At 36.7% G+C, this 19,838-nt stretch overlaps 3 protein-coding genes across 3 annotated transcripts in view; 2 read left to right on the top strand and 1 right to left on the bottom strand.

Annotated features, from left to right (window-relative positions):
* Nucleotides 1–3,824: 3,824 nt before the first annotated feature.
* Nucleotides 3,825–5,871, bottom strand: LOC138137826 (uncharacterized). The gene is made up of 2 exons (XM_069057399.1): nucleotides 4,971–5,871; nucleotides 3,825–4,880 (listed from the first exon to the last, which is right to left on the bottom strand). Exons 1-2 carry the CDS (start codon nucleotides 4,984–4,986, stop codon nucleotides 3,901–3,903), a joined length of 996 nt encoding a protein of 331 aa, XP_068913500.1. The 5' UTR covers nucleotides 4,987–5,871; the 3' UTR covers nucleotides 3,825–3,900.
* Nucleotides 5,872–8,558: 2,687 nt separating this feature from the next.
* LOC138137824 (esterase B1-like) lies at nucleotides 8,559–10,274 on the top strand. Its single transcript, XM_069057396.1, has 2 exons — nucleotides 8,559–8,696; nucleotides 8,756–10,274. Exon 2 carries the CDS (start codon nucleotides 8,843–8,845, stop codon nucleotides 10,247–10,249), a length of 1,407 nt encoding a protein of 468 aa, XP_068913497.1. The 5' UTR covers nucleotides 8,559–8,696; nucleotides 8,756–8,842; the 3' UTR covers nucleotides 10,250–10,274.
* Nucleotides 10,275–10,502: 228 nt separating this feature from the next.
* LOC138137818 (carboxypeptidase D) overlaps nucleotides 10,503–19,838 on the top strand; it is a 19,616-nt gene continuing 10,280 nt past the window's right edge. The window contains exon 1 of the mRNA XM_069057387.1: nucleotides 10,503–10,659. The gene's annotated coding sequence lies outside the window, so the exon portion shown is untranslated. The remainder of the gene's footprint in view (nucleotides 10,660–19,838) is intronic.

The raw sequence follows: 19,838 nt of genomic DNA, 5'->3' as shown, positions 1-19,838 counted from the left end.
TGCGAGACGTAATATTGATGATATGGACACAAGGGTGACATTATGATTTCTTGACCCTCTTAAAATGCAGTTTAATACACGAAGTCCCGAATTGGAATGGCACCAGTTCCCCCGTAGCAGTTCTTATATCTATAAGTATGTTTTCAAACTCGCGTTTCATGACCGGTATGTAATGAGGCTGGTTGTACATTTGGACCTGGTGCGACCCGTACATGTAACTCCTGCTATCGATTACGGCCGCTCGTATTACTTTTGCGTACACGTCACCTATAGATTGCGGTTCAATTATATCAGTGTAAAGAAATATTTGTGAAGGTATTCCCAATAATATATTCGACGGATACGGCGAGGTCTTATTCAAAATATTTTGATTCGGTTCAAAACCAAGCATTAAGCTGAGCTTGGGTGTTAAATAAAGGCCAACTAAGTGGGGGCTGGTACATGCGACCGCGATCTTTCGTGATCCGGGGTGAATATTAAAATTTACGCTGTCCCGAAGAAATCCCACGTGTGAGTTTAGTGCCGTCACAATATCTTCTATGGTACCGTAATTTCCAGCCTCAATTTTTTCTTTATGCATTACTTCGATGTTTTTAAATTTATGCTTGTTAGCGATCAGCTCATCAATAGATTTATATTTTCCACTTTTGATTTTGTCACCAACCCAGTATGCCACGCGCGCATCACTAAAGAACGAATCGGGTGCTGAGGCCAGTTCATATACGTACTTAAAATAGATGGTGTTCTCTTCATCAGAAATTGATATTATTGAGCACGGGTACATTATTTCCGACACCCCCACAACCCACGACCCCTCCAAATGCACAGTCTTCGGTAATTGGTTACAGAAAGTACTCGTTTTATTTTCCGGAAAATATGCCATGGAACTATTACTAAGTAGTGTCAAATAAAATTCTTCTTCGTCGCCGTTCATATTTGCAATAAATCTCCAGCTGGTATCCACGAGTTAAATTTTGCAGGGTAACCCACCCACTGGACCAATACCTCACTACGACCCTTTTTATATCTTTTGCGCAGCACTCGCTCAATTTGAAAACTCGCAGTCGGTGAATATTTGACTCGCTGAAGTTCTTGATGGTAGAACACTCCATCTATTGGTTCGCTCAGTAAGTCGGCTATTTTATAAACCACCGGTTTCCTCGGAATAACTTGAACAATTTTAAAAATTTCATCACTCCAGTTATTTTCATATCCCTTTTCAAATACGTGTTTATATTTTGAGATTCTAACGTAATCACCGGTTTTGTACATATTTTTCGGCGATCTGATATTTTTATCATCATCATCTTTGTACGTATTGCGATAAACTTGCAAGATGTTGTTACGATCGACATCTTTTGGTGCCATTTTAATTGTTCTGTGCACGGATCCATTGTAAGCGTTTACAAAATCCTGCAATACGTCAATATACCTGTACGTGTTTTTATGCGTAAAATATTTAAACATTTTTGACTTGAGCGTTCTATTAACTCGTTCCACGACGGCCGCTTTCACGTCGTCATTTTGGGCCACGTAAAATTTTATATCGTGCTTTTTAAAAAGTCTCTGAACTTTGCCTGCTAGAAATTCGCCGCCTTTGTCACTTTGTATGTTAACAGGTATACGTCCGTCTGCTGAGAAAATGTCCTCAAAAGCCCCGGCAACGTCGGCTCCTGATTTAGATTTTAGCGGTCTCACCCATGTGTATTTACTGAACACGTCTATCACAACCAGTATGTAGCTGGTTCCATCGTTGTGTTTTTTTAAACTCCGTAAATCAATTAAATCGACTTGAAAAAGATCATCGATATTTGTAACATGGTACCTGTTGCGTTGAAACTTGCGAGTGGCTTGTTTGTGTAGCGTGTAGGTGTTTTGCGACTGAAGCCATTCGTCCACATCGGTCAGAGTCGTATTTTTCTTCACTTTTTCGTATAGTTTTCGTTTACTCGAGAAAGATGCGGTATTTGCCGGGTCATAATAAAGTTCATTCAGACGATCCGATTTCAGAAATTTAACTTTGACCATTTTATCGATCTATCGAATGAAGTTTGAGGTGTTGCTTGATTACGGGCGTCGCTGCTTTTACCACTTTTTCCCCTGCGTTTTTTCATTTTATATGGCGAATTTTTATCACCACTTTCTCGCGAATTTGGTGTTTCTGGTGAGCTACTGAAATCTTTTTCGCCAGTCCGCTGATTAGATATAAACGCTCGTCGTTTCCAATTCCCTATCACCTCAAAGGGCATATTGATAGATTTCAAAGCCTCAGCAAATATTTGCCAGCCTTTCGGATCGGGCATCGATTTTCTGTGGCGCAAGATGTCGTTAATTAAGTCCGTAACATTTGAGTCGGGTATAACGATGTTTTCAATGGAAACGACACCTCTATTGTCCCATGTAATGCTAGGTGTATTCTTCAATTTTTTTAAAAACACCTCGGCTTTAGACTGAAAAGTTTTAGGTACGCAACTCAAAATTTCACCATCGCTCAGCGGCGTATCGAATTTTTGACCGACATCGTTATCGGGCACCGGCTGTGTATCGGTTACGGTTATTTCAAACGGCTTACGAGCGACTTTAACCATATGCAGATAACGCTGAAGCACTTGACTGTACCTTGTCCATTTTTCGTGATCCCCGATATTTTTATTAGATAACACATCGTTCATTTCCTCATCCAGCTGGGAAATCGTGTTTGGTAGAGTCGGCCTTAGCTGATGAGTTTTCTCGTATACGGCCGGTTCCACCAATATCATCTTCTTGGCATGCTCCATTTTACTTGTTAAACAAACTACTTAATACTCCTGATATTACCGGTGCTAAAAGTAGCGGTAGAAAAGCGCCACCTTTTTGAAATATAACTTTCTTTCTTTTGGCTAGCGACGTACCACGTTTTGCTAATTTGCGAAGTGTTGACTTATGTTTAGATAATTTCGATTTTTGGGTTTTTGTTAGCGGGACTTTACCAAGCAAAGTGTTGTGGGCACACTCACATATACAATGAACAAGATCTTTATCGGCTGATTTCAATAAAGCCTTTCTATATTGGTGTTTCGTTTTGCACAGAAATTTTAGGGTGTCGGCGTTATTCTGGAGCGAACGAGACATTGTCGCTTAATGATGAAAATTATCAGCTGAATTTGTATTTATACCCCTTTTTCGGTATGTATGCGTAAGACGGTCTCTCGTTCGGTAAAATATTTGTACGTAGTCTATATTCATCGGGGGTGTCCTGTTTCAAATCAAATAATAAGTAACCGTGTGGTCTACCTGTAGCATTAGCATACGCCTCTTGCACGAACTTGGAATTTTCCGGGGAAATCTGTCGGGCCAGGTGGTTAATTTGCATTTTATCTCGGGGATTTTTAAAATATATTAGATAATTGGCGTTCAGTGATATATCTCTCTGTCCCTTCCCCTGATGAAACAGGTTTTGACTGATATAAAAAACACTTAAGTTACGGTGATGTGACCCTTTCGTGAATATGTCAATCACCGATTTCCCTGTCTCGCCCATGAGATCGTCCAAAATAATCAAGATGGGGTGTACACCGGTGAACGAGTTCATGTCGGGCAAACCGTGAATGTACTCCACATTTTCACCGTCATAAATAGGCTGCATCTCGTCATAATACCAAATTATTTTTGCAAAAACTGTATCACACATTGCACTGAGGTTATCAATAAATGTTTTGGTGAAAACCGTTTTCCCACAAGCTGTGGGCCCCGCAATGATAGCCGTGAAGGGATGTCTGAATCGCAAATCCATTTTAAACCGACTAATCATTAAACCGTAATGTAGGGAAATATATACAGCCTCGTTATTTATTATTATTTATTTACATCACAGTACAAATTGTTATCGTCATTATTTACACCGCAATACATATTATTTGGTTAATTATAAATGTTATATTCGGCGAAGTAGTTACACCGCCTTTTTATGTGAACTTTTAGAGTGGTGGGCGTTTTCAGGCACATCTCCCAAAATGCTGGTTCGTTTTTGTAAGTTTCACGGATCACGCTAAACACCCCGTTTTCTATTTTCTTGTCGGTGTCCCACCCGTCGTCACTCTCCAATAAATGTAGCGCCACACTTGTAACGAGTTGGTCGTAGTGCGGTAATTCTTTTTGTTTAAGCCCCCTCTGCACCAGCATATCGACGAAAAATTCCTTCATCTTTATCAGGGACATAATTGTGTCATATTTAAGAAATAGCGGCTGGTACACGTCATTGAATAAAGGCTTAAACTGTAGTATATCATTCTTCTTCACGATGACTTCATATCGGTTGGTCCGGAAAAGTGTCGACTCTGGATCGCGTGTTTTCGTCTCGGTGTGGGCCATTTTCTCAACAAATTCATCAAATTCCCGCCGATCAAGTGTAACTGCCGCCGTAAGTGTTGGATTGTACATTTTAATTACGGGCTCATAATCTCGAAACGGTTGTATGCCAACGCTTACGAACTTGCTCCCCGATTTGGTTAGCGGTAGAATAGCCTCGTCTAATAATCTGAATTTCTCGTTGATGAGGTGACGAAGTTCTTGAGCTTTCTCTAGGGCCTCAGCCGGTGCTTCCATTGCTTGCTCTAACTTGCTCCACTCTGCATCATCGGTACAGACGTTGATGTGAGTGTGTAGCGGAGGTGAAGTTTCATCAGCAGGCGTGGTGCTAGAGTTCGAATCACTTGTCTGAGAATTCGACGCATCAAATAATTCACATGGCATGCTCCTTCGCGGCGGACTTTTTAAAATAGCCTGAATAATTTGCTCTTCCCCATCCGGGTCGCCGATTGCGCTCAACCCTAGTCGCTTAGGCCGTTTCATGTCATCGTTTCTTACTGTGTCGGTTGTGGTTCGTTTGATGTTATGGCTGGCTGTTTTAAGAAAATAAAATAATAATAATAACAGTAACAATAATATAGGGGTAATTAATTAAATGTTACAACAGTTTTAAATAAACTCACCTTTAACGTTAAACATTTTCAATTTGCACCGGTTACACTTCAGCACTATTCATATGTTCAATACAACACACTGTGATGTAAACGTAAAAAGGCCCCGTTTTATATGTGTTTATACTCCTCTAGTTAATTTGACCTCCCAATTTCAACTAATTAGAACAGTGAAAAGCGGAATGTAGTGAAAGCGAAAGTCAACACTCGATCGTTAAAAAGTCGTTAATGGTTATTTAATAGCACAATTGGCAGTTGGAATCCTATGAAGGTTGAAATGCATTGAAAGGGCCGCCCGCGGCGATTGTCTTTAAAGGAATTTTTTCGACACCTCCGATGGCCGATTATTTTGATTTCGCGAATTTAATTTCGAATAATTTTGGGGTGAAAGCGGAATGGGGTTGGTCGGATCAGGCATGGGAAGACCCCTCCAGGTTAGAGCGGATGACATCATGCCGGGTCAGTGCCGCTGGCAAAATCGCAAATTAATTTTGATTTCGTGAATTAATTTTATTTGATTGAATAATTAATTATCTGACTTCAGTTATTTAATTTCAATTAATCATGGGCGATTGTATTGATTTCGCGAATTAATTAGTCAGTAATCGGGGGTTGGGGTGAAAGCGGGTTAAGCATGAAAAACCCCCGCCGGGTTTGATCACGTGACGTCATGTCGGGATAGTGCCGCTGGCGAAAAAGGTGTCCCCGCCGTCATGACAGGTCAGCGCAGAAGTGTCCCCACTCAGGTTGGATCGGGTGACGTCATGCCGGGTTAGTGCCGCTGGCGAAAAAGGTGTCCTCGCCGTCATGGCAGGTCTGCGCAGAAGTGTCCCCACTCAGGTTAGACCGGGTGACGTCATGTCGGGTCAGCGCCGCCGGCGAAATCACTAATGTGTCACATATACTACTCAGAAACAAATCAGTAGGGATTATTTTGAAAATAAGTAATAATAGAGACTAGTATCTTTAACATTTTGGTTACACGAAGTTTATTGTTTGCTTGTTTTTCGGATAGAAAAGAAACTTTTTTAAATCAGCCCATAGGGGACTACTGTTTTATCACGGGCAAACTACTCTCCATTAATAGTTTTTAAACCGTTACATTCTGTAGAATTTGATGAAATAAATTTTGATGGATTGACGTAAATTGATAATGAAGGATTTTCTTCGCATTTTGCAGCTGTTTGTAAGATGTCAGCGTGTTGACTAAAACCAGAGATTTCGAAGTAAAAATTTGACGTAACAATACTCTATAGAGAACATTTTATAACCGAAGATAGTCAAAACACACATTTTATGCAAAACTACATGCTTGAGGTTAGAAGATTTTGAATTTCTTGTACGTATACCTATTGTACGAGTATGTTTATCCCTAATAGAAATACTGACTAAAATCAAACCAACAAAGAAATATATCTTGAAGCACTCCACCCCGGTAATTTATGGCAGGGTGTTAAATAATCTCAGACAAATATTTTTAATATCTTTGAACCCTATCCAGTATCCAACTATTTGACAAAGAAAGCAGGTAAACTAATTCGGGGAAGACTGTAAACTGTTTCTTTGTTGGTATGAATTATGATTTTAGTCAATATTTCTATTAGGGATAAATATGCTATAGGTATTCTACGTCACCGTAATATAACACTTGCTGAAAATCGAAACGTTATTTTTTTAATAAAATTAATACATAAACTAACTCAAAATATAATTTAACGTGATTTAATTTAATTTAGCTTAATCTAAATTTTGTTTTGATTTACAAAACAAGCAAACTAATAACGAGGATAATAAAAATTAATAGCTGAACAAGATAAAGATGTTAATTACTGGTTACTTTTACAAAACATTAATGTCATGGGATTTGACAAAATTTTATTCAGGGCGTAACGCCATTGTCCAACTCGCTTAAATTAATTACTTTTATAATTGTGTTTTGTTTACAACATGCTTCAAAATTATTTTTTTAGAATCTGCGTCTCTAATAGGTCTATTATTGTATTCAATTTGGAGTCGTTTATGGCTATCTCTTAAAGCACTCGTAGTTTTAGATCTCTAAGAAATTTTTTTATCAATATTTCAGTGTATTATTGTCATTTACACCAAAAAACTTCCAATATTAATGTTCAAACTCTACTTTTTAACATCTGTTGCAGATGTAGTTGCATCCGTTACCTTGAATTACCAATTATGTAATACAAAATTCCCTTGAATTTGAAAATTTAATTTTTTTATTTAAAAATTAAAACAAGGGTGCAAATTCTAAAAAATAACATAAAAAACTCGTTTTATAAGGGCATTGGCGTACTCGTCCCATACAAAACTCCCCTACGGGTCGTTTTCTACACTTGGGACTCGTGCGCCAAATCAGCCCTTATAAAACTCGTTCTTTAATATAGGTACTATTAGCAAACATCTTCTGACCTCTTACGAAGTAGATTTTCGAGAACGGGGGTACAAATTCTTTCATTTTCTTTAATTTTTGAGGTTAACAAATTATCAAATTAAAAATGTCAATAAGTACTATCATTTAAATTTATAATAATTAGAGTAGAGTAGAGTAAATTGCCAATATTGACTGTTGATTGTGCAGATCCTGTCAATTGATTCGCTGTGTAAATTAGAAGAAGTTAAATAAAAATGTTGACGTTTAGGGTTGTCTTTTATATTCACTACATTCAATCATTTTAATCTGTGATTTAAAGGAAATAAAACACTAGAGAATAACGCAGTTTTATTAACAATTAAAACAAATGTTCAAAGTGTTCTCCCCCCCGCTTCAATGCAACTGTTAACTCGCTGTTTCATATTTTCAAACGGATTTTCTAACATTTGAACCAATTTTGGGTATTTAACCGGAAAATTAGGGAATGCAGTTCGAAAATCTTCAACGCAAGCTTGTACAGTCGCGAGCAATAAATTTTGGTCGTCAATTATAAATTTAAATGATCTCTCGGTAACAACAACCACACTATAAAATTCCCTAAATTATTAATTATTTTATGACAAAAAAAGATGCAAAATATAAAGAAACAGTATTAAAAAACTCGTTTAATAAGGTTTTTTATTGCACTTACGTATACTACAAACAATTAGTTAAAAATTCCACGATAATTTTTTACATTTTTTAATGTTTTAGAACCTTTGCCAATTAATCTCTGCATTTTAAAGAATGTGAAAAAATGAATCATTCAATTAATTGATCAGATATTTGAGTATAAAATCATATTATTAATTCAAAGTAGGTAATAAAGTTGTGTCGAAATTTCTTTCGATTTCGACCCGGATCTCTGTTTAAATACTTCAAAAATCGTCACCACGCCCTTTGCAATCTCAGCCGGTAAACAATGATTCAACACGACCAGTTAAAAGAAATTTAGGTCAGTTCTTGTTCATGTTAATGTAAATCAGGTCGAATCGATATAGTCCACATACCAAACGGTGATGTGTTCAAGAGTGTTGCACGTCATGTCTTAAACCGCATTAAAACACACAAAAACCTTGGCCGTCAAAAGTGACACATCTGACACTGACACCGACAGACATCTATCAATACTCAAGCTCTAGACCGAAACATGTCAAAATTAATCGTGACGATAGAAGAAGGCCAAGTCCGAGGCAAAAAATGTCGCAACTTCCTCGGCGGCCGGTTCTGCAGCTTCCTGGGCATCCCGTACGCCGAGCCGCCCGTCGGGGACCTCCGATTCAGAGCACCGGTGCCTAAGAAACCGTGGAAAGGTATAAGAAACGCAACTAAAGAGGGTCCTCCATGTCCCTCACCACACATGTTTTTCCAGTTCTACGTGGGGGCTGAAGACAATTGTCTGAACCTTAACGTTTACACGAGGGCCCTGCCGGGCGGCGGCAATCCTCTCAAGCCCGTCATGGTGTGGATCCACGGAGGAGCTTTCGTGATGGGCTTCAACAAAGGCGAGATATACGGTCCCGAATTCTTGATGAGCGAGGATGTGGTCCTGGTCGCCATCAACTATCGTCTCGGAGTGTTGGGTTTTTTGAGTCTGGACGACCCGTCACTGGGCGTTCCGGGAAACGCGGGCATGAAGGACATGGTGCTGGCCTTGAAATGGGTGCAAAAGAATATCAAACAGTTTAACGGCGATCCCAGAAATGTGACGATATTTGGAGAGAGTGCCGGTTCTGCGGCCGTCACCTATTTGTGTTTGTCGCCGATGGGCAAGGGGTTGTTCCACAAAGCCATCGCACAGAGCGGTAACGCGTTGAACTGTTGGGCTCTGGGACAAAGAAACGGGACGATAGTTGCGGACTGTTTGAAGATTAGAGACACCAACGAGAAAAATATTTTGGAAAAATTGAGAAAAATGTCTGCGAAGAAACTCGTCAAGTACCAGTTCAAAGCGATGCTCGATTCTTTGATGACTCCAGATTGTGTTAGTGTCTTCGGACCAGTAGTGGAGGTACCTTCGAGTGAACCTTCTTTTCTTGCGGAACAACCAATAGTGATACTGAAGAAGGGAACATTCAGTAAAGTCCCAATGATAATCGGATACAACTCGCAAGAAGGATTTCTTTACCAGTTGTTGATGAATCTAAAAAAGGCGGCCAGGGAGCACAAGGACCTCGAAAGAGACATTCCCTTAGATTTAAATTTGCCAAAAGGAAGCGACAAGTCTATAGAAGTGGCAAAGAAAATCAAACAATTTTATTTTGGCGATGAAGAAATCACTCGAAAAAATCGGAAGAACCTCTTATTTCTCAAGACCGACAACCATTTCTTGCACGGCATGTACAGGAGCATCTCCTATCAGAAATCTTCCAGTGACACTCCTATTTACTTCTACAAGATGACCGTCGACACCAAGCTGAACCTGAGCAAAGAGATTTGCACCGCCAAGTGTCCCATCTGCTTCATGCTTTGTCTGTTGACATCTTACAAGTGCGGACGTCCTTGTTGTGCTTGTTGCCGCTTCTTGGTCCCGAAGCACAAGATTGAGGGTGTCGCCCACGGGGACGACGTCAGTTACCTGTTCAAGTCGTTCGTCACCCCCAAAATGAAGCGCAACAGCGTCGAAGAAATCTCGGTGAAGAGATTCGTCAAACTGTGGACCAATTTTGCTAAAACCGGAAACCCTACTCCCGTCAAGAGCGACTTGATCGATGTGTTGTGGAGACCAGTTAATCGAACTGCGAATTTCTGTTTGGAAATCGGAAGAGATCTGAAGATGATCCAGGATCCGGACTCCGACCGGATGAAATTCTGGAACGGGTTGTATTCCTCAGAGGAAAAAAATTCGATTGTATCAACAGCTTGACGAAATAAAAGTCGGTGTCACGCCACTGGTGAAACCTTTAATGTACTTTACCGTTACACATTCCAAATCCTTTTAACAGCTATGGAAGAGAAAGAGCGCGCAAAAGGCGGAACACGACTGGACTGGATCTGGATTCGGCTCGATTTTGGCAGGATCCGCGCGAAAATCGCATTTTTTTAGATCGATTTGCATCTGCCCAAGTCGATGTGGCAAGAGAAACGACCTGGTGGATGGAGTTGTGCCCTAGAAAACGGCGAGATGCGCACTGTAGAGGGGACAGTTGTCCAACCTGCCGTCTCGCAGGTGTAAATGCTCGCTCATTCTGATTTGGTGTGTGGAGGTTTGTGGTAGTGGCGGACTGCACAAGAGAAAAATCAATCGATCGGGCCCATGACACAACGGTCTGAACAGTAAGTCTAGATTTAGCGCGAACGGGGAGGAAGATGTGTGATGGGCTAGGTTGCGGCCTGGTCCGGGTCTGGGTGTCGGCGCCGATGGCAGCCTTGACGGGAAACGACAACAATAATTACGAATCTCTGAGGCCGCGTTCTTATAAAACTAATCCGAATCGGATTGATCCTGTTGATGGACCTAACGGGCTGCCGAAAGGAGGAAGTGGTCGGGTTGCCATAAAAATTCTAACGCTTCTTCGCAATGTAAACAAAATTTGCTAATTAAATAAGAATTCGTTAATGACAAGGTAGTTTTTGCTAGGTCAGTTTCTTAATCCGGTGAACGTGTCATGTGTCGTCCTCCACCGTACTTATTAAGCCACTGAAATTATTTTCATAATTTATCAATGATGGGCCAGAATCTGGAAAGTAAATGTTTTATGAAGGGAAAACCCCGTCGAATGAAACAGCGTTATTCTTTTTTGCTTGGTTTCGCTTTTAAGCTAAAAGAGTGTTTATCGTCGTTGTGTTCTTCTTCATCTTCGCATTGACAGCAACTTTCAGTTTAACTGACATGTCACTCGAGATTTTACAAGTTGTGAAAAAATTGCGACTCGATGGGCAGCAGTCCATGAGGGTCGCCTAAATAGTGTTTTCGTAATCCCACAGTTTTTTCCAAAATGTATGGCTGCAAGCCGGTACAAAGAAGAAATGTTAGCTACGTGTGGCATTGGGTGCGACGCGAGATACTTCGTTTTAAACAGGTTTGGTAATCCCGATCGTAAAAAAAATCATCTTGGTTTTTCCATTTTGACACATTTTTTCAAGACAAAGGAAATAGTTGTTTGTTTGGGGTCCAGCATCGTGAATGAGTTGGCTGTTGCAAAAACACGAATTATGTATTGTCGTGAACAACCATGAAATAATAATGCAGAAATATTAAATGGAATTAAAATGTGTAACGAGCGAAAGTGTATTTCCGATTTCGGTAGAGATATCGTCGAAGTTTTTGTCATTTAGTGGTAACAAGAGTACATTTTTTATTTTGTGAAATTTAATAAAATATTCCTAAAAATGTTATTTAAATAAAAAATATACTTTAGGCAATGAGAGTTTTCGTGTCTATATGACAAACGGGAGAAATATTTGAAGGCTTATGCCCGGTTTCTGAAACGGCCCAATAACTAACTGTCCAGTTAAATCAAGCGTTGCTCCTTGGTTGCTATAGAAACACTAGAAAGTAACCAATCATATTACATGATTTTTCTATTTATCGGAGAGTTAACTAACTGACCGGTTAAATTTGTTTCCAGAAACCGGCCCTTAATAAGAGTAGTAAAACTATGTAGCACAAAGAATATCTACACATGTTAAAAAATATGGGTACATGGTAAAAAATGTATATGTATGTAGTAGCTTTTGGACTTAATTCTATATGGAACTAACTGTTGATCCGCCTTTGACCTTGACCTTAATTTTAATTTAATTTTTAAAAAATCACCTAGGATCATCCGACAAATTTCTTTGTTGAATATAAAAAAAACTTCAACTTAATAATTCTCCGACTTGTTTGATTTTTTTTTCCTTACTAGTCAACCTCCCTAAACAATGTTTTGTGAGATAAAACTTAAAAGCTAAGCTAAAGGAACACTGAAACTATTTAGTGAAGACTACTTTAAAATCTGTTCAGTAATTCTTTATTTGTAAGCGAACAAATGATAGGTACTACATATTACGATCATAAAATTTTGGACATCAAACTTCTGTCACATTAAAAAAATTACTCTAAATCATGCTTTATTGAAACTGTCACATGAAAGATGAAATTGTTGTCAATTTGACACCGGTTTAAAATATAATTTTTTTAATATGCGAGTACATTTGGGTATTTGTTTTATATTTTTTATTAATTAAAACCTCGTTCTATTCCATTTGTCTGATTTTTACAACTTTTTGAATATTTTCTCGGTAAATCTGACACAATCAAAATTGAGGTTATTAATACATAAGGGTCGTTTTAGAATATATGACAGCACGATGACATTAGTGTCCAAAATTTTTTGATCGCAATAGTACATGCATACATACAAAAAAATTTTAAATGTTAAAATGTTTATTTTTTTATCATTCTAAAAAATAAAAAAAATTCAAAGCATGGAGCAAGTTTTGTTTTTTAAAGTTAAGCAAATTCAAAAAAAAATCAAAATAGTCCTGGATAAAGGATGATGAAGATAATACGGATTTAAAAAAAATAAATAAATGTATTATTTGTTTCATTTATTTATTCCGATAATAACAAAAATGTCATTTGAAAACCTTGAAAGTTTTGAGAAAATATAATTTTCCAATTTTCTGAAACTCCTATAGGCAAGGAATATGGAAAACTACTCGTATGAGACAAATTTCCGATTGTTCAAATTGAGAAATTTACTCCCCTTGATTTTTTTGCATTTTTCAAATAACTTATCATAGCTGTTACAGTTACGTTTTGAACTATGCACAAAGTAAAAAGAAAAAAGTAATTTCACGCCAAGCACACACGATTTATAATCTATTTTTTTTTTTATCAAAGAACCACCAACGCCGCAATTTACAGTCAAAATAGAGCTGGCACCATTGTACACTTTTGACCTAGGGTGAAATATGTCATAATATAAAAATTGATGTTAATGTACAAATATTCCTTTCCTAGTGGCGCAGCATGTTACTAAAGTTAATAACAACTAAATTGAGAGTTTAATAAATGTCTTTCCGAGGCATTTTTAGTAACACGTTCAAACTTTAAATGCGCGTGTGCGTATTTTCAATGACATTAAAAATGACATATTGGTGTAGCCAATAGATATCATTAAATTTCCTAAATTTAGTAAAATAAAATTTTCTTATTGCAAACCTAAATCAACAGCTTGTGATTCTTTGATAAAAAAAGCAGATATGTACATAATATGAACATATTAGCATTTTTAATCTGTCATATTGCATTCAATTAAGCTTCTAGATGGCGGAGTCATGGCACGTTAGCATTTTGGATTTTTTGAAAATTTCATGGTATATTAAAAAAAATGAGTGACAAACATTTTGTGGATTTCACGGCATTGTTTTCCACCCAGGTTGCGGTTTGCATTCTGTCTCTGTCAAAATATCAATTTGCACCCACCGAGCAGTACTACGAAACGGAACTGTTATGGTGAGCGAAAAAAGTATCAGCTCTAGTATAAACTAGACTTCTTGGACAATTCGATCAAGATATGGATTACGAGAATGTATGAAGAAAATAGATAATTTAACTTCTTTATTAATTCTTACAATGTGAACCAGTTTTTTGTCAGTGTTTAACTAATTTATTATTTTCTCGACAAAAGAGTTAAATTTAAAAAAAAAGGTGTTTAATGAAAGTATAAATAAAATAATTGTAGGAAACCAACAAAAAACCTTCTCAGACAAATTTATTATGGAATTTGTACTTCTGTAATTCGTCGTAATTATTGTTCAAATTCAAATTATCTCTTTTTTGTTTAGCATATTGTACAGGGTTATTATTAATGATTGTAATCCAAGTAGGCGTAAAAACTGAATGTAAAATTTATGGTTGCCGTTCCATATAAAAACCATCAAAATGATGTAAATAAGTGAGTACACACCGTTCACACACAGGAGTTAAATTGGGTGCAAAACAACTCAATATTTTTGGATATTCAATTCAATCATCAATTAAAAAAAAATAACTAAGTAAAATTCCCATCACTGCACTTTTTACCTGAAAAATGACAGTGACAGCGACAAAAATTGATAGTTCACATGAAAGCGGAAAAAATTTAATAACATGGGCATGGCCTGCTTCAACTACAATCATTTATAATAAGTAATAACCCTGTATTATGATTGGCTTCAATCTTTAAACATTTGAGTGTTGTTAAGAATGATTAAAAAATTAATTTATTGTAATGCGATTAACTGTTTTTGCACTGAAGCAAGGTTTTAAATATGAAACATAATAATTGTTATTGTATGTATATTATTTTGTATATTGCATTGTTTTAAAAAGTGAAAAATCTCTTTGAACCTATTATAAATGACGTCTAAAATATTATTTATATTAAAAAAAATGTACGAAGGTTATTACATTTGTGAACATTAGTCTCGTAACCACTTTTTAATTAGTCGCTACTCACCTGGGGTTATCGCGGACCCCACCCACAAACAGGTAGTTTTATTTTGATATTTCTTATTCTCAATACAATAGCTTTTTGTAATATAAATTGCCGAGACAAATCACTTGGGTCCGAATGGACCCCGGGTAAATAACTCGTTATAAAAAGCTTTAAAATTTTTGAATTTTTTCCTTAAATTTCGTCAGGTTGGTACAGCTTACTACGCAAATGAATCAAAAGTGATGTTTCTCAACTCTGGAATATAACTTTCAGCAGCAAGAAAGCAAACAAGGATAATGTATTTAGGGGTTTCACGAACATTAACAGGAATAAATATTGGAGATTTTCTTATAAGGAATGTTATGAAAAAAACCTAATTTGGAGTTTGAAAATATTCATTTAGATTAAATGCGAGTCTATTTGTTACTATCTTTGTGGTTATTGTATTGTTTACGATGCATCAATGCTTTACTGTTTTCATTCCACATGGATATTTGTTGTTTTGCGGTTTAATACCTACATAGGGTCCGATATGACCCTTGATGAATAAGATAAAATTCTTGAGCAAGAATTCATGTTTGAGTATCCATTTTTCGTTCTTATTCTGTACCTAGATTTGTTAATTCTTCCGACATAACATTGAACTTTTACCGACATGTACATAGGATGTTTAAATAGAATGGAAATTGTATTTATTGACCCCGCTCACTAAAAACAGTTTTTACTCCATGCGCGCTTCTTTTCTCACAATTGTACAAGTCACAAAATCTAGTCCGTCCATTGATGGTTTTTCGTTGACACAATTCTTCCATCCTTGCAACACACAAACTTTCCACGTGAGTAACCATTATCAAAGAAAGCGTGAAAAACCATCTTTGTAGAAAAACAATGAAAGAAAAAAAAAATAGGCGTCCGTTCGCTAAACCGGCTCAGGTGAAATTGTTTGCGGCATCCGAAGAACGATAATGGCAATTATCGCTGAATTATTGTTGTTGCGTGCAAGGTCAGGTTTATGGACTCCAATGTGGGACTGTCCGCCGTCCTGTTACGTTCGCCTCTCCGGTCCGCTGAATTTCGACCACTTTGTGGTGTTTAACGGTAATTCAGTCTGATTTTATCCGAAACTGGATCCGATCGGCGTGGGTTGGGATTCGGTGGGCGATCAGCTGATCGAAGGGCCTTGACCTAGGAGCACGTGCTGATGGCGGTCATGATGGACGTACTCGTAGCCTAGTTTCGTAGGGAGCGCCAGTGGCGTACCGTCATTTTTACTTCGTTTAAAGTGGCATCTTATTTGTCAAGTGGGAACAGTAATTGGTCGTAGTTTGCCAGTTATATTAAAAGCGATAATTTCTAACAAGTTATTAATTAAAAAAAAAACAACAGCATGTAATTCGTAAATTTAATTCTAGATTTAAAAAAATGTGTAAACATAGTAGACTTTTTCTAATCTAAGTACTATGGCGGACAATAAATTTAGGCCGGCCTGTCATTGGCTTGACATCAAAATGTGAAGCTGGCATTATATTCAACTAACCCCATTTTCGATTTTTGTCATTCTTGTCATCGTGACAGCGATAATCAAAATTAAAATTGGGAAAAGAAGCGTGCACCAGAGAGAAGTGCTACTACAAATCAGTTATGCAAGTGCGTCATGACATGACCTGTAAGTTACGAAAAGGGTGAAGGAAACGCCAAACAGCTTGAAAACCTTCAGTTTGACAAACTGACACATCAGTCATAATGACAATAAATGGTCGCTTGCATTGACTTTTTTGAAATGTCAGAAATTTGCCGGCCTAAATTTATTGTCCGCCATAGTACCATCGGTGGACATTAAAACCTGGGACATCCAAAAATTTTTCATTGTGTATCAAACTTTCGCTTTGTCCCAAATTGGTATATTAACATTTGTCACACTGACATCACTCTTTGCAATCAACTCTTACCCCGTCGAGTCTCAATGTTTTTTGTTACCTACCTGTTCTGACCACCAAAAAACCGATTCTGTGAATAATTACCAACTACATATTTAATTGGGAAAACAAACAATATCATTCAATATGAAACAAACTGAACTTTAACTTGATGGTTTTGACAAATAAACGTCATTCACCCTGTCATAATTTTTATAACCTTTTTTTCAAAAACTAAATTTAACAGATACAAATTTTGTAATTTTTGACTTTATACAACTGTCACCTTGTCCCAGCTTTTAATGTCCACCGATAGTGCTATGCCGGCCAAAAAATTTTGGCCGTCATTGTCTGCCAATTAAAAAAAAAAAAATTGTAATCCGTACTTTATTGTCATCATGATTACCGTCTTGATTATGAACGTTATTTTTTGGGTGGTAAATTTCAAAACTCAAAATTATTTTGTCATTTCTACTACACAGAACGTTTACCCTCAGGTTATCTATGTACGATTGCTCTAATTTTGTTTATTCATGTCAGATTTTTGGAATATCTGAGCTTCAAACAGTTTAAATTGATTATCAAAATGACAAGAATCGAAAGTGGGGTTACGATTCCTAAAGGTTTATTTACACTTTACTTGAATGTCAAGAAAGTGACGGCCAAAATTTTTTGGCCGCCATAGTACTATGCCGGCCAAAAAATTTTGGCCGTCATTGTCTGTCAGTTCAGAAAAAAAAAAATGTAATCCGTACTTTATTGTCATCATGATTACCGTCTTGATTATGAACGTTATTTTTTGGGTGGTAAATTTCAAAACTCAAAATTATTTTGTCATTTCTACTACACAGAACGTTTACCTCAGGTGAATGTGAATTAAAAGTTACGGAACAAAGATTACATTAATTTAAATGAATGAATTGATGCTCTCTTAGTTTTTTGTTTTTATTTTGTTTACATGTTAATCATGTTATATAATATGATCAACAAAAAAATATGGAAAATAAAACTTTTGCAAACGTGCGGCGTAGTTTCAACCAAACTAACTGCTACGAGCCACGGTGAAGAGAAGTTTTGCCGAAACTCCAATAAATAAGGTTATGGCAGTCCTGTTGCCGTTTTTTTAGTTCCCATTTCCAAAGTAGGTTCTCGTCATTAATAAATAATTTATGTAAACTCGAAGTTAAAATTCATTAAGTATAGTAAATTCATTTTTGTATTGACGAACTAGCTGGAACTTTTTTTATTAGATTTTTTCACAAAATAAATAAAAATTGGACAACTGGCCAAGATTAGAGCATCAACAAGCAAGCAGACGAAGCAGCACAATTTAAAAGCTTTTAACAAAATAATAGTTATTTAATAAACTAGTTTGTTAATGAGGCGATTAATAAAATAATCGAAACTGTTTAAAGCACGAACGAGTGTAGCGAGTGCCTTTAATAGTTGAGATTATTAATCTCCCATTAACAAAGGAGTTGATTACAAAAATTTTTCGTTAACCGCAAATTTTTTTTTTTGTGACAAAATTTCAAATTAAAGCCAAAACAAAACCAATTTCATCTTTTTCGATGAAGATGAGACCTTATAAAATACCTTCATCCTTTTTTTGTCCTCAGGGTAGACCATTTTTAAATTTTTCAACACTTTCTATTCACTTTTCCACAAAGAGTGTCAGAAGACGTCAACTCAAATCACACTCAATTTCACGTAAAAATCACGGTTGCTAAGAAAACTTAGTTACCTTTGAAAAATATGACATGCGAATTATAACCAAAAAGGTCGGCTTTTGAAAAAGTGAATTCGCAATTGTGCAGTTATGGAGCTATAAAATATAGAAAACCCTGCTGCACTACCGGCTGCAGTGTTGGTAAGTGCAAACAATGCATGTTCGAGGTTGTTAATACATCAAAATATGTATCATTAAAACGTCAAAATCGCAAAAATCGTTGATTAATGAAAAATGGTGTATTAATGAGGTCCATTATACCTATTTTGGACAAAATAATTCATTAATTTTGAAATTAACAAGCGGTCAACGGAAAAAGAAATTACTCGTAGAGATAATGGAAACGTAATGAAAAAATACAAAATTGCAGAAGCAAATGACGTGACCCATAACCTAACTTTTTAAAAGCCCAAATTCACGGTAAAAAGGTGTGTTCACAAGACAAAAGTTACTAGTTCGTCATTACAAAAATGAATTTACTATACGTCACAATTTTGCAGAAATTTTGTTTTCCAAAACTGTCCGTTATCTTTTTTTTTTTGTTCACGTTGTTTTGTCCATGGCTTTGCCATAATGGACCTTTACATTTATAAGAGATGGAAAAAATGCGCGTGAAATCTGCGCATTGTGAGAGAACAGTTGATCGCTACACTTATTGGTTTAACTCGTCGATGTTATTTTACCTAACGGTCAACATCTTTGTTGTCTCACAGGACGCAGAATTCCTTTGCGCAGTGACGTCACTGTGCGACAAAGAGCATCCTTAATTGTAAAGGTCCATAGGAGGCCATGATTTATTTTTTTAACGTTGGAAACACTGTTTGATTTCCGTCACTAAAGTGTCTGACATGCGGATCTATCAAAATGAACATAACATGTTGTGAAATTTCCAGCGATGTCTGAGTATTCTTCTATTACAAACTATCTATAGTAAAACTGACAACAGTGCACTAGACATTGACGCTATTTATAACCTCAAACTTAGAAAAACATAACCTAATTCAAGAAACAGCTTTACTACCAAATTAAATGCAAATTTTCCATGTCCTCCCATTATGCCAAAACAACGTGAATGTATTTTTAATCTGTCATATTGCATTCAATTAACCTTCTAGAAATCTAGGTGGTGGAGTCATGACACACTAGCATCTTGAATTTTTTGAAAATGTATTGCATCACGGCACTTTATACAGGGTTATTATAAATGATTGTAGTCCAAGTAGGCGTAAAAACTGAATGTAAAATTTATGGTTGCCGCTCCATATAAAAAAAAATCAAAATGATATGAATGAGTGAGTTCTACACACCGTTCACACAGAGGAGTTAATTGGGTGCAAATCAACTCAATATTTTTAGAATTGGCTGCAGAACAATTCAATATTTTTGGATTCAATTGTTAAT

Source organism: Tenebrio molitor, chromosome 9 (genome assembly GCF_963966145.1).
Source record: "Tenebrio molitor chromosome 9, icTenMoli1.1, whole genome shotgun sequence".
Classification (NCBI taxonomy): domain Eukaryota; kingdom Metazoa; phylum Arthropoda; class Insecta; order Coleoptera; family Tenebrionidae; genus Tenebrio; species Tenebrio molitor.
Note: the sequence above shows the minus strand (reverse complement) of the source record. Positions and strands in the feature narration are given on the sequence as shown.